This window comes from Macaca fascicularis, chromosome 18 (genome assembly GCF_037993035.2).
Source record: "Macaca fascicularis isolate 582-1 chromosome 18, T2T-MFA8v1.1".
In the NCBI taxonomy this organism is placed as follows: Eukaryota; Metazoa; Chordata; class Mammalia; order Primates; family Cercopithecidae; genus Macaca; species Macaca fascicularis.
Genome location: NC_088392.1, coordinates 56,610,406 through 56,624,607, shown reverse-complemented (window position 1 = coordinate 56,624,607; position 14,202 = coordinate 56,610,406). Strand labels below are relative to the sequence as shown.

Genomic DNA, 14,202 nt, shown 5'->3' with positions numbered 1-14,202 from the left:
ACAGTTAACTATAAAGGCAGCAAGACTAATATTTTGGGAAGGGCTAAACTAATATCTCTGCTTTTAAATAATATCCCATTTAATACAACAAAAACCACTCTATGAAATAATAATGAGATAGCCATCTAGAGTTGAAGAACCTAAACTTGGATAATTAATTAGCTTGTGTAAGCTCAACTAGTTGGTAAATGACAGAACCAGAATTCAAATCTAGTCCTGCCTTTTTCTGATTCAGCAGTTCAACATTAAGTACTCATTTTTTCCCTCTCTTCATTATAGCTGTTGTCAGCAAATTTGAAAACATATCACCTTGTTTACACTTAGTGGATGTGAGCCTCTTCTTCCACAGGAAATAAGGTTCTTCTCCCCTTTCATCTGCATTGCCCTGGTATTTCATTTACATCATTCATACCAATAACATTCTAAATTATTAAGTGATGTCTGATCAGTAGCCAATGATATTGACATCTTGGAGCACAGAGAACCAATGAAATTCACACAGGAAGGAGCTAGTGTGACCAAAACGATAAAGTGTTCATAGTTGCTCCCAAAAAACATTGATATATCTTGACCACATGTACTTTGTTCTCTATACTGTTTTGATATTGAATTATATTAATTATAGTATTTTATTAATTATATCTACACAGACATTTTTATACACTATATACGTGCATATCTATGCAATAAAATAATGTTTCCTTTCTCACAGTGATGAAACAAGCAGACTTTGAAGTCTTATAGGTCTGGATTTTAATTTTCCACTTTCTAGTTAAAAAGCAATTATAAAAATTAAGTGAGGGTCAAGGATGGCTTTGATTGCCTTTATTTTTAACACCATATTTTAATTGTCTTGTATATGTGAGGTTTGTCTCCCTGCAAACTTCTTCAGACACTTGAAGATACACTTTCCCACTTGCCATTTATTTGTCCTTATTGGGACCTGGCAGTATGCCCACTATGAGTTCTCAATAAATAATAAGTAACTTGTTATGGGAAATTATTGAAAATATCAGTAGATTATTCATAAAACAGCTGATCTTCCTTTGTAATCCCATCTTAGGGGGTTAGTTGTAAGGGCACACACTTGGAACAGGTTGGAGCTAAGCTGAAGCTAGCTCTACCACTACTTAAGAGTGTGATCTTAGGTTCCCTGAGCCTCTATTTCTCAGCATTCATTGGAAATGATACAATTTAACCATTGGCTGTAAGAACTGGATGAGACAAGGTACACACATTGTCCAGGATTTACCTGGCACAATAGCAAGCAGTTCAATGGTAGCTTTAAATATTATTTGACATTATATATCATCACTGCTAATTAATAGTTGTATAAGTAATTCCACAGTATTGGCTAATTCTTTTTCTCCTTTTCTTGTTAGAAGGCAGGATTTTGTCAAGTTTAGAGAGAGAACTGATTCACTGAGACATGGAAACCACTCTTGTCCAAAAGGCCATATGATCCAGCTTCAGAAGAAGTTAGGATTGAAATGGGAGGAAGCCAGAAGAAAAGATTTTCATCAGCTCCTGAATTAGATCTTTATAAGTTTAATGTAAGTTATATACATTTATATTTATATCTTTGAGTCCTAAGATATTCTGACAGGTGTTAAACAAGGTGGATAAATATCTTTAAAAGTAAATGATATGTTTTCCTGCTTTTTCACATAATATAGTGAATACGAGTAGTCTTTTTCAGATAAAGCTGAATTATCATGTTGAAAGTAAGTTTTACCCTATGATAATAGCTAAACAAATGCTTGATGGGGACATTGACGTTACTCCATTAGAATGCATGGCAACAGGCTGGGCATAGACATTTTTTGACACTTTGTCCCTCAAGCATTATGATTTTGCTAATGCTTGTAGTAGCCTTCTTTATTTAAAGCAGACCGTTGTCCCTAAATGTGGCCAATGCATGTTCCTCTAATACTCCTCCAAGTCCAGTTCTCAATGTTTTACAAGACAGGAAATGAGAAGCAAAATGAGTAAAGGAAGAGTAAATAAGTACTAGGTTAGGGTCTATGGATACCCAATGAGCCTGAGAGTATGATCATTCTCCAAGCCAAAGGCCTTAGTAACACTGAACAGTTATATCCCTGACTCATGAGGTGACTGATAAGAAACTTTGGAAGATGATAAATTTGAATACATTGCATGAGGTTTTATAGAATATCTGCGTCTGAACTCTTACCTTGAAACTAATAAAAAACATTTGGGTGAAAAACCATAAATTATTAAACATGACATATAAATACCGATACATCTGAAAGTAATGAAGAATATTATTGTTATAAAGAATAAAAGTTCTCCTCCTTGGAAAGGGAGAAACATTCCAAGTTATTAAAATAAGAACAAACCCAGAGAAGCAATAATGAATGAAAGCAGTTTATGATTATGCTTTTTAAACTAAAATTAACAAATACCACACATATATTCCACACTATGTTATAATTAAAAATATGAACCATTTTAAGAATACATTTTAAATATGGAAATTTCATCTTATTTCTTTTATTAATATTTTTAATACACATATTTTGATAAACTTTAAGTACTTACTTTAACACTTCAAGTATCTGATCAAAACTTTTCTTTTCTTCTTCTTTTGCTTTTAATTCCTCATTCAATTCATTTATTTTTGCATAAAAAATCACTGTCTTACTTTTAGTTGCTTCTAAGTCTTTAAAAATTGCTGAGCGTTTACTCTGAAAAAAAAATACAGGAGTGTTTTATTTTAAATACTTGGATTTTCAAATCTCTGCTATTCAGGGACACAATTACATTGGCTGTGTGAACAATTAAAAGTTAATAGTGGGCCACACCTGATGGCTCACTCTTGAAATCCCAGCACTTTGGGAAGCCAAAGCAGGAGGAGCCAGGAGTTCACTTACAGCCGGTAGTTCAAGACCAACCTGGACAACAAAGCCAGCACCTGTTCTCTACTCAAAATTGTTTTAAATAGCCAGGTGCGGTGTTTCACACCTGTAGTCCCAGCAACTTGGGAGGCTGAGATGGGAGGATCATTTGAGTATAGGAGGTCGAGGATGCAATGAGCCATGATTGCTCCACTGCACTCCAGCCCAGGTGACAGAGTGAGACCCTGTCTCTAAAAACCAACTGAGGTTTATATTCTCTACAGTTATATCTGATTAATGTTCTAAAAAATAAAAATGTTTATTCTCTCTGCCCTACACAAACTTGCTCCCCTTTCCAAACACACACCTAAATGCACACTTTATAAGCATGTCATTTCAAGATGCAAACACGTGGTCACTGGTTTTCAAACATGTACGAAGTCCATTGGCAGGCGGACAAGAATATATATTGTTCTGATCTTTCCAGCAAAAGAAGGCAATATTTACTACCAGCACAGTTTTCCATGGTAGGCCTGTGCAATTCCAGAATGAACATTTGATTGTGCATCTATTTTTGTGTCATCCCTTTATGACTGTTGGTGTTCAAATGGAACTTAGTGACTCACTGATTGACTGTTATTGAATTGTTCCCCACATTCAGCATGGCTGCTAATTAGTGTTACTCTCCCAACTGATTCTACAGATCTCAATGGTTCCTTCTGCCTCCACTATCTTCTATTTTCCCCATATGCTTCCAAATACTTTCTTTACTCATAGATTTCAAGAATAACAACTAATATTTTATATTTATTTTCCTATAAAACCATACTGTTTGTCTAAGATTTTGAACATTGGGTACTGCATTTGAATTTTCACATACTTCCTGCTTTGTTTCCTTCCTTTTCTGGAAGTTCTGAAAATTTTCTACTGATAAATAAAAGGATTTTTTTCTCCTTATACTAGAATGCAGTGGAAATACAGCTAACTAGGATTTGTTGATAGGCCCATTGGAGTATTAAGTTATTTGGCGGGGGCATCGGGGGGAAAGTAAGCCCAAAGACAGAGAGCAGACAGGTGTGAGTACGGACACTTTGAGTACTGCATGCTCTCTATCCCTAAACTTGACATTTAGATCAGATTTCGTCATTCATTTCTTAGTCTTAGCTGAAGATTCTCTTCTTCAAAGGAATCTGGTTTTGTATAGTTTTGCATATCTTTTAGCACACTGTAAAATTTATTTAGCTAATATATTTATGATCTTGTCATCTATGCTCATAAGCAAGATCACCAATGGATTTATTTCTTGTATTATTAATTTTTGGTTATGATTGCAAGATTTTAGTTTCATTATAGAATGACTTTAGAAGATTTCCATGCTTTCTTATGCTCTGTAGGTGGTATTTGTAGAGAGATTCATAAAGTATCTTGATTGATTCTTGGTTTTATTGGTAGACAAATTAAATTTCTTCTATAATCATTGATCTATTCTTGTGTTTTATTTCTTTTGACCCAGTTTTCACCATTTGTATTTTATAAATAAATGATACAATTCATATAGATCTTAAAACAAATTCCCATGCAAAGTAGTATTCAATTCACTGTGTATATAATTATACCCCTTTTAATCATTCCCATGGCTGTTAATTTTCATTTTTTATTCTTTGCCCTTAATAAATATGTTAAATATTTTTAGATTTTTTAAAAAATTAAAATCATTTATTGGTAATCTCAAAATATTATATTGGCCTATGTCATAAATTTTGCTATACAGTTTGTCATTATTGATCATGTATAAATAAGTGGTAATTGATATTTTAGTTATTTCTTGGCACAGAAGCAAATTAATAAAAAATGTGATTCGGTAATTTTTCTAGTAGTGCATATACTTTTTATTTCTTATTGCCCTATATTTTTGTTATTGATTTCTGATTTTAATTCATTGTATGCAAACTTGGGTGACATGACCAATACAATAATATAAGAGCATCTATTTCAGTGCCAGACTGTCTGGGTTGGAATTGCAACTTTACCATTAATAAGTTGTATGAACACCTGTACAAGTTAATTAAAAAATAATGCATCAGATTTCTCAAATGTAAGATAGAGGTAATAGCACACTCTTCATAGGCTTATCATGAAAATGAAATGACGAGCTGTTATGTCTGTGCACTTAAAACAATGCCTGACACACAGAAAACATGCAGCAAATATCTATTATTATTTTCTCTGTAATTTTTTTTAGTATTTCTTTTGAGGCCCATTATCAGGCAAACATTTTAAAAATGATATGAGGACACCTCCCTCTCATGGCTCACATGCTTTCCACCAACAAATCCTATTGGAACCACATTTGACATATATCTAGAGGACATATTACCAGGTTAAACACAAATCTTCTTTTGAGAAGCGTCTGTTCATATATCCTTCACCCACTTTTTGATGGGGTTGATTTTTTCTTGTAAGTTTGTTTAAGTTCTTTGTAGATTCTGGATATTAGCCCTTTGTCAGATGGGTAGATTGTAAAAATTTTTTCCCATTCTGTAGGTTGCCTGTTCACTCTGATGGTAGTTTCTTTTGCTGTACAGAAGCTCTTTAGTTTAATTAGATCCCAGTTGTCTATTTTGGCTTTTGTTGCCATTGCTTTTGGTGTTTTAGTGATGAAGTCCTTGCCCATGCCTATGTCCTGAATGGTATTGCCTAGGTTTTCTTCTAGGGTTTTTATCGTTTTTGGTCTAACATTTAAGTCTTTAATCCATCTTGAATTAATTTTTGTATAAGGTGTAAGGAAGGGATCCAGTTTCAGTTTTCTACATATGGCTAGCCAGTTTTCCCAGCACAATTTATTAAATAGGGAATCCTTTCCGCATTTCTTGTTTTTGTCAGGTTTGTCAAAGATCAGATGGTTGTAGATGTGTGGTATTATTTCTGAGGACTCTGTTCTGTTCCATTGGTCTATATCTCTGTTTTGGTACCAGTACCATGCTGTTTTGGTTACTGTAGCCTTGTAGTGAAGTTTGAAGTCAGGTAGCATGATGCCTCCAGCTTTGTTCTTTTGGCTTAGGATTGTCTTGGCAATGCGGGCTCTTTCTTGGTTTCATATGAACTTTAAAGTAGTTTTTCAAATTCTGTGAAGAAAGTCATTGGTAGCTTGATGGGGATGGCATTGAATCTATAAATTACCTTGGGCAGTATGGCAATTTTCATAATATTGATTCTTCCTATCCATGAGCATAGAATGTTCTTCTATTTGTTTGTGTCCTCTTTTATTTTGTTGAGCAGTGGTTTGTAGTTCTCCTTGAAGAGGTCCTTCACATGAAAAAATGCTCATCATCACTGGCCATCAGAGAAATGCAAATCAAAACCACAATGAGAAACCATCTCACACCAGTTAGAATGGCAATCATTAAAAAGTCAGGAAACAACAGGTGCTGGAGAGGATGTGGAGAGATAGGAACACTTTTACACTGTTGGTGGGACTGTAAACTAGTTCAACCATTGTGGAAGACAGTGTGGTGATTCCTCAAGGACCTAGAACTTGAAATACAATATGACCCAGCCATCGCATTACTGGGTATATACCCAAAGGATTATAAATCATGCTGCTATAAAGACACATGCACACATATGTTTATTGTGGCACTATTCACAATAGCAAAGACTTGGAACCAACCCAAATGTCCATCAATGATAGACTGGATTAAGAAAATGTGGCACATATACACCATGGAATACTATGCAGCCATAAAAAGGATGAGTTCATGTCCTTTGTAGGGACATGGATGAAGCTGGAAACCATCATTCTGAGCAAACTATCGCAAGGACAAAAAACCAAACACTGCATGTTCTCACTCATAGGTGGGAATTGAACAATGAAAACACTTGGACACAGGGTGGGGAACATCACTCACCGGGGTCTGTCGTGGCATGGGGGGAGGGGGGAGGGACAGCATTAGGAGATATACCTAATGTAAATGACGAGTTAATGGGTGCAGCACACCAACATGTCACATGTATACATATGTAACAAACCTGAATGTTGTGCACATGTACCCTAGAAGCTAAAGTTTAATAATAATAAAGACAATATTGACTTTCTTCCCTTTCCCACAGCCAATAATTCACTAGAGATAGAAATGTTAGCAATAAGAACTTTCATGGGGAGATATTTCTAATTTGGAAAAAGCCCTAAAGTCTCCAGTCACACATCCATTTGTTTATGCTGAATACATACTAACTTGGGGGTAAAATTTAGAGGTCAGGTAGGAACAAATGTTTTGGTCTGTAGATTGCTCCCATCTGCAGAAACACAATACTCTCTAGTGGAGTACAAATCCCAGTCTCTACTTTGTAGAAAAGGCAGTGGGGTTGAGGAAGCAATCAATGGGTGTTACAATGCACCGATTACCGTACTATGCATTGTATTTGGATTATGCCTTTTATGACTCACAGTAGCAATATGATGAATGTTATATCCATTTTACAATAGGAAATCCAAAGTAGTCTGGATTGTACAGCTAGTTTATGTGGTGATGACTGGTTAAACACTAGATTTCTCTGACTCCAAAGCCTTTACTATTTTCTCCACACCAAAACTGGCCCTTCCTTTTTGGTCACTGCTGCTAAAAGAAATTACATGAGATTTTAGTATACTTAGTAGGTATTGGCATGCATGAGTTTTGAGATTGGACAGAAGGGGATTCTTGCTACTTGGGAATTTAACCTCTCTAAACCTCAGCTTTTAATTTATATAAATGCAATACTAAATACTTTACAGGGTTGCTGTGAGAATCCAATGAAACGATCTGAGCCATGTGTTTGCCCTTTGTCAGCACATTGAAATCAACATTAATAAATGACGTTGATAATAATTAATGAAGCTCATAAGAGGTAGCTGACCTGCCTGACTTCTACTGATAACATTGGCTGAAGACAATACTCACGCTGGGAAAATGATTTTCTTCTCTGTTCTGCATTGACCCAGTCATTTTTCACTGCTCTAATAATCACATCTTCCACTTATGACTCCTAATTCCCAAATTCTAGTGTGCAAGAAGTGCCACTACCAAGGATACTCTCTTAAGTATACTTGAATGTATTTAAGCATTTGCCTATTCAGAAAAATCCACAAAGTCCTGGGTACCAGACAGGGATGGAGGTGTTTACTGTTATGAAGTCTGCACCAAATATAGCCCATGAACCCTGCAATTCACTCACTTCATTTTTTCTCAGAAGGGGTGAAGCCTACTCCCTGTCCACAGCCTCACGCACTCTCAGTCATCTTCCTCAGAGAGGCTATACTCTCTTTCATCTGAGGATGTGAACATAGTGCCCAACAGACCTAGCAGGCACTGAGTTCATGCATAAGACAACAGCATTAAACTTGCAGTGCTCTTGGACTTTTCTCTCCTTTCTTTGGCTAAAAAGTAAGCTGACTGTAACAGTCAAGTTTGGGTTCTAATCCCATCTCTATTGAAGAAGTGAGTCTTGCCTTTGCCCAGCTGCTATATTAAAATACTCTTGCTACACAACTCGGTAAAAAAGGGAAAGAGATAGATGGACATGATATAAATAGGAAGGGTGACTTTTCAGAAAATTGATGAGAGACACTTAGTGCCTATAGTGTGTGAGAACATCAGGGGGAAAGGCAAAGAGGTATGTACAAGGAGCGTCCCTTGGAAGTGATGAGGATACCATTATAGTTCTGGTCACAGTGTCCTTTACAAAATGTAAATAAAAGTAAATTATTTTAAAATTTTTTTTGGCTCTTGAACTATACTTCTTTTATAAGCTGTGACTCCAATGGGGCATCACATAATTTAGAAACCTTCTGTTTTAAGCTCTCCTTATCAAAAGCAAAGCCAGTGGTGGTCTTTTCCCTGGCAAACAGAGTATCATTTTACCATGTAAAGTCAATCCTTTATTTTATCTGACAACTAAATAAAGGCTTTGTGTACAAAACCAGTAGTAAGATGAATGGAAAAAGTTGACTTTAATTGGCTAAGTGAAGATGATTTCTACGAACAAAATCTTAGTAGTAGTTGGCTTAAAATTTGAAGAATTATGTATATGTTTTTAAATTAAATTGTTGTCTTTGGGAATATTAAAATTTATAGTCAAATTATGATACAATATTAATATTAAAATAATTAAATTACATTAGTGATTCTAAGTTCTCTATCTGAAAAGAAAATGATCACTAGTTTAAGCATGTTTATATTAAATGTGATATTTTATAGTTTCAGAGTGTCAGATTGATGATTTGGGTTAAAACAGTAGATACACGTCAATAGAAGATTCGAGCCACTTAACAAAAGTGTAATCATGCTATTTTTTGTTTAATTTTGACTTCTTTTTCTCCTTTTCTTCTCTTCCTTCCTTCCTTTCTTCCTTCTTTCTTTTCTTTCTTTTCTTTTCTTTCTTTCTTTCTGTCTTAGTTTGTTTAGGCTGTTATAACAAAACGCCTTAGAATGAGTACTTTATAAAAACCATAGAAATGTATGTCTTAAAGTTTTAGAGCTAAGCAATCTAAGGACTAGGCAACAAACGATTTGGTGTCTCATGAAGCCTCGCCCTCTGCTTCAAAGGTGGTGTCTTCTTCATTCATACTCATGCGGTAGAAGGGGCAAGCAAGATTCTTGGGGCCTCTCCTGTAGGAGCACAAATCCCAACAAGCTGTCATAATCTAATCACCTCCCAAAGGCCTAGCCTCTTATTGGGGATTATGTTTCAACATATGAATTTTGGGGGAACGCAAACATTCAGACCATAGCAATTCTCTTTATCTTTCCTTCTCTCCCTCTGTTCTTTCTTGTTTTCTTTCCTTTTTATTTCTTTTCTTCTTCTTCATGTTTTTTGTTTGTTTTTAATCTCCAAGTAAAAAGAGACAGCATGGCAATCACAGAAAGCAGTAGACTTCTGCATGAATTCAATATCAAATTTTCCTTGTATTTATCCTGATTAGGAGCTATGTCCCTGATAAACTAGACCAGTGAGAAAGATACTGCAAGAGAAAGTAAATGAAAACACAAGGACTCTATGTGTGCTTTTATCCCTAGTCGATTTAGTACACCCAATAAGAAATGGGACACATTCATTTAAAATTAAACTTGCTTGAATAGTTTTCACTGACATACATAAATACATAAGCTGTAAATTCGAAATTAGATTTTGAACTGAAATTCTTACCTCAGTTGCTATTAGTGCATCAAGTGTTTTCTTCCCCTTTTTTCGTAATTTTTTCTTTACTTTTTCCACCTTTCTTCTAATTAAATCTTTCTGATCAAGTATATTATTAAGTACCTGGAGGACATTCAGATATTAAGATGTGCAGCATTTGCAATCCAATTATCCTCATTTAGGCCAAATAATACTAAAGTGACTATTTTAATAACAACAGCATTTATTTTGGCAAATAAAGGAAAAGAACCACCACACATGAATTACAGAAATATACTGTAATATCCAAAAATCTCAATATTCTATTTGCATTACATGAGAAAGCCAAAATTTAATGAATTTTAGTTAAGTAACAAAAATAAATAAGCTTACATAGAAAGTATGAATTTTTTAATAATATTTCTTTTAATCAAAACTAAAACTCCAAATACAAATAGTAAGCAATCACTACCAAAAAGTATATAAAAACTTATTCTTCCTTAGTGTGTGCTAAATTATTAATTTGTATAATTTATTAACTATTAAAATATAATCAAACCAAAAATGATTACTGAACTACAAGAAGACGTAAAACCATGGCCGTTATAAAATAACAGGAAACAAAAATCATTAATCTTTTCTGGAATTCATTATTGTACTCAGACAACCTCACTTAGGGTTTTGGTGCAATTAATAAATATCCATCATTAACGTAAGGTGGAGCCATCATTAAACTCATTTATCCACTAGATGTTTGTACTGGTTATACATTCTTTGCAGGAGCATGATGATAGCATTTAGAAGCCCTAAATAGAGTGGTACTCAGAACTTGTTGTTTCCATGCTTCGTGACCTTATACATGTCGCTCAGACTCTTCAAGCACAGGTTTTCTCAAGTCTTTGATACCAGTAAACTCCCTCTTGCCTATTTCATAGGAAGACTTTGAGGCTCAAAATAAACTTTTAAAATAGAAACACTTTGTAAATCACAATTTTAAGAAATAAACACATTTTGAAAATTATCAAAGACTAAAAATATAAAGTTACATTATTATTTGCAAAGGAAAAATGTTCTGGTGCCAAAATGGCTCAAATAAATATATGTATGGCCTCCCTGCAGGGAAGGACAAGAATGTATAACTCTTGCCACACCCTCTAGTTCTCCAAAAGACTAATGACAGGATTAATACATGTTTTCAACTAAATTTTTCTTTGGGAAGGGCTAGTGATACCAGTTACTGCCATAAACATGTAATTTCGAAAATATTTCATCAACATTTGCTTTATTTTTCATCCTAGATGTCTAAACATCTACATGCATCAAAAATTTACCATGAAAATGTCCAGATCCCTTACATTTTATATGCAAATAAGCATAACTTTAGCATTTCATTAAGAAGGACTGAAGACGTTGAATTAGGTTTAATATAATGAACGTTCACACCAGATAAGTCACTACTCACGCACTTGAAACCTCTTTTCCCAAGTACCCTCTAAGACTATGGGGTTCTAGATAATAGCATTAATGGTCTTGCTACAGAGTTTCACTGCAGATCAAGTTGTGTGGTCCTGAAACAGTTACTTAGTTTGCCCATACCTTTCCTACGTGAAATCATAATTTTCCAAATAATAATGTCAAATCACTTGTGTAAGTTACTAACATATATATATTTCTGCACATTAATTTTTGGATTAATTAAATGCTTACAGCAGAATGTTCTTCGTAGAGAGTTCTGATTCTTTCAGCTTCATCTTCCAGTTGAAGCACAGGTTCCTGTAGTTCTGCCAGTGATATGGCACATATTGCCCTATTTTTCAAAAGCTCTTTCCGCTCAAGTGCCTGGACTTCGTAAATGGAATACAGTTTTTTCTGCCAGCAAAGATTTTAAATAATTCATTCAGTTATTAACTTAAACATTTATTGAGCCTCTTATTCAGTGACAGGCAGTAATATTTGTTGTTATTTGAAAATCAAACAATACAATAAATATCACCATAAAAAAGATATAAATGTAATACATATATTACATATATATTATTTATAATATATGTATATATGTAATATATTATATATAATATATAATATAATATTTAATATAATATAATATAATGTATATATTTTTTATTTTTTGAGGCAGAGTCTTGTTCTGTCACCCAGCCTGGAGTTCAGTGGCATCATCTCTGTTCGCTGCAACCTCCATCTCCCAGATACAAGCAATTCTTCTGCCTCAGCCTTCTCAGTAACTGGAATTACAGGCATGAATCATGCCTAGCTAATTTTTGTATTTTTAGTAGAGAAGGGGTTTCGCCATGTGGCCAGGCTGGTCTCGAACTCCTGACCTCAAGCAATCCACCCGCCTTGGTCTCCCAAAGTGCTGGGATTACAGGTATGAGCTACCACATCTTGCCAAGTGTAATATATTTAACTAGAGCACAGTTATTGTTAGAATGAATGAGAGAAACACTTTAATAGACAATAAAAATCAAACATTTAAAAAAATATTTCCCAGTCCAAAATGTGAAAATCAATCATTCTTACATAAGGATTGGAGAACACCAAGTTAGAGAACACACTAACACCACATTGTGGAATATATACAAGTCCTGCAATATAAGACAAAACCAACTAACAGGAAGTCAGTAACAAAATATTAAACAAAAAGGTCTCTCCAGTTAGACACTTAGAAACAAAACATATGTATAGAAATAAATTAGGAAATTTAGTGTTTTGAAACATATAGAAGCAAACACTGCTTCTATGTTTGAAAATGCCAAATTTCATAACAGAAAAAAATTACAAAATTTAGGTTTACTTCAAAGAGAAGCAGAGGTGTAGATCATCTCTTTTGGGCCAGGCACGGTGGCTCACGACTTTAATCCCAGCATTTTGGGATGCTGAGGTGGGAGGATCACCTGAGGTCAGGAGTTTGAGACCAGCCTGACCAAAATGGAGAAACCCCATCTCTACTAAAAATACAAAATTAGCCGGGCATGGTGGTGCATGCTTGTAATCCCAGCTACGCAGGAGGCTGAGGCAGGAGAATCACTTGAACCTGGGAGGTGGAGATTGTGGTGAGCCAAGATCGCGCCACTGCACTCCAGCCTAGCGACAGAGCAAGACTCTGTCTCAAAAAAACAAAAACAAAAATGAACAAACAAACAAAAACACTGAAACCGTTTTGACTCTTGTTTTTTTTTCTAATAATAATAATACTAATTTCAAATATGTATGTATTTCTAAAGGGGAGGGATTCTAGAAACATGGCATGGATCAAAAAACCCAATCTGGATTCCAAAGGATATGCAGGTGGTAAAGATTTTAAAAATTCAAATTGATTTTGCCAGCTTACATGCTTTATTTTCAAAATCTTTATATGGAAGTATCATAGCATATTTTTCTTTCAGGGTTAAATAAAGAAATCCAAGTGAAAGACACTAAGAGTAAAGAAAACATAACATCATCACAAAGTAAACTAAAGAGTCAGACACTTAAAAATAAGATCCCACTGCCCTTTTACTAGACTGGCAGAAATTCCCATTAAGCCACAAAATGAGATATGGGTATGGGAGGTCAGTTTCTTTATGCATGATCAGACACTGCTGGTTGTACACAGAGGGCAACTGTCATCAGCTAAGGAGAGAAAACTGCTGGCTTGCAAACCAAGTAGTGACAAGATGCCTCATTACAGGCAAATTTAAAATGCTAAGTAAAATGCAAATTGAAGGAAGAATAAAATATTAAAACCAAATTAGTATTACCTGAAGCACCATTCCAGCAGCCACTTCACCTCGAGTGAGTTTTTTCAGGAATTCTTCTCTACCCTATATGTTAGGAAATTTTTAAAATGAGGATTTTCTTCATAAAACATCAAAAACATTTTTAAAAACAATTGCTAATATAAGATACCTTTTTAATGTTTCAATATAGAGTAAAATATTAATTATAATTTTTTATATGTATTTTTAAAATCCTGGTGTTATTTGAGGTAAAGTAATGAAGTGGTACAGCACCAGGAATTAGACTACAGAATTTCAATCTTTTCAGTTTGCATTTTATAGTTCTAAACTTAAAAAATCAAAGTAATAAGAAAGTGAAACAAAGTAGTCATCAATTTCTCCTTTTAAAAACTATCAGTTTGTTTTTAATATTACTTTCTGGAATAAACACAATCAACTTTCAAAACAAGATA

General features: G+C 34.4%; 1 protein-coding gene across 1 annotated transcript in view; it reads right to left on the bottom strand.

Moving 5' to 3' along the window:
* CCDC178 (coiled-coil domain containing 178) overlaps nucleotides 1–14,202 on the bottom strand; it is a 462,699-nt gene that overhangs the window by 245,179 nt on the left and 203,318 nt on the right. Inside the window, exons 16-19 of the mRNA XM_074022193.1 lie at nucleotides 13,772–13,834; nucleotides 11,721–11,882; nucleotides 10,044–10,157; nucleotides 2,563–2,708 (exon numbers count right to left, since the gene is read on the bottom strand). Coding sequence (XP_073878294.1) covers nucleotides 2,563–2,708; nucleotides 10,044–10,157; nucleotides 11,721–11,882; nucleotides 13,772–13,834 — 485 coding nt within the window. The remainder of the gene's footprint in view (nucleotides 1–2,562; nucleotides 2,709–10,043; nucleotides 10,158–11,720; nucleotides 11,883–13,771; nucleotides 13,835–14,202) is intronic.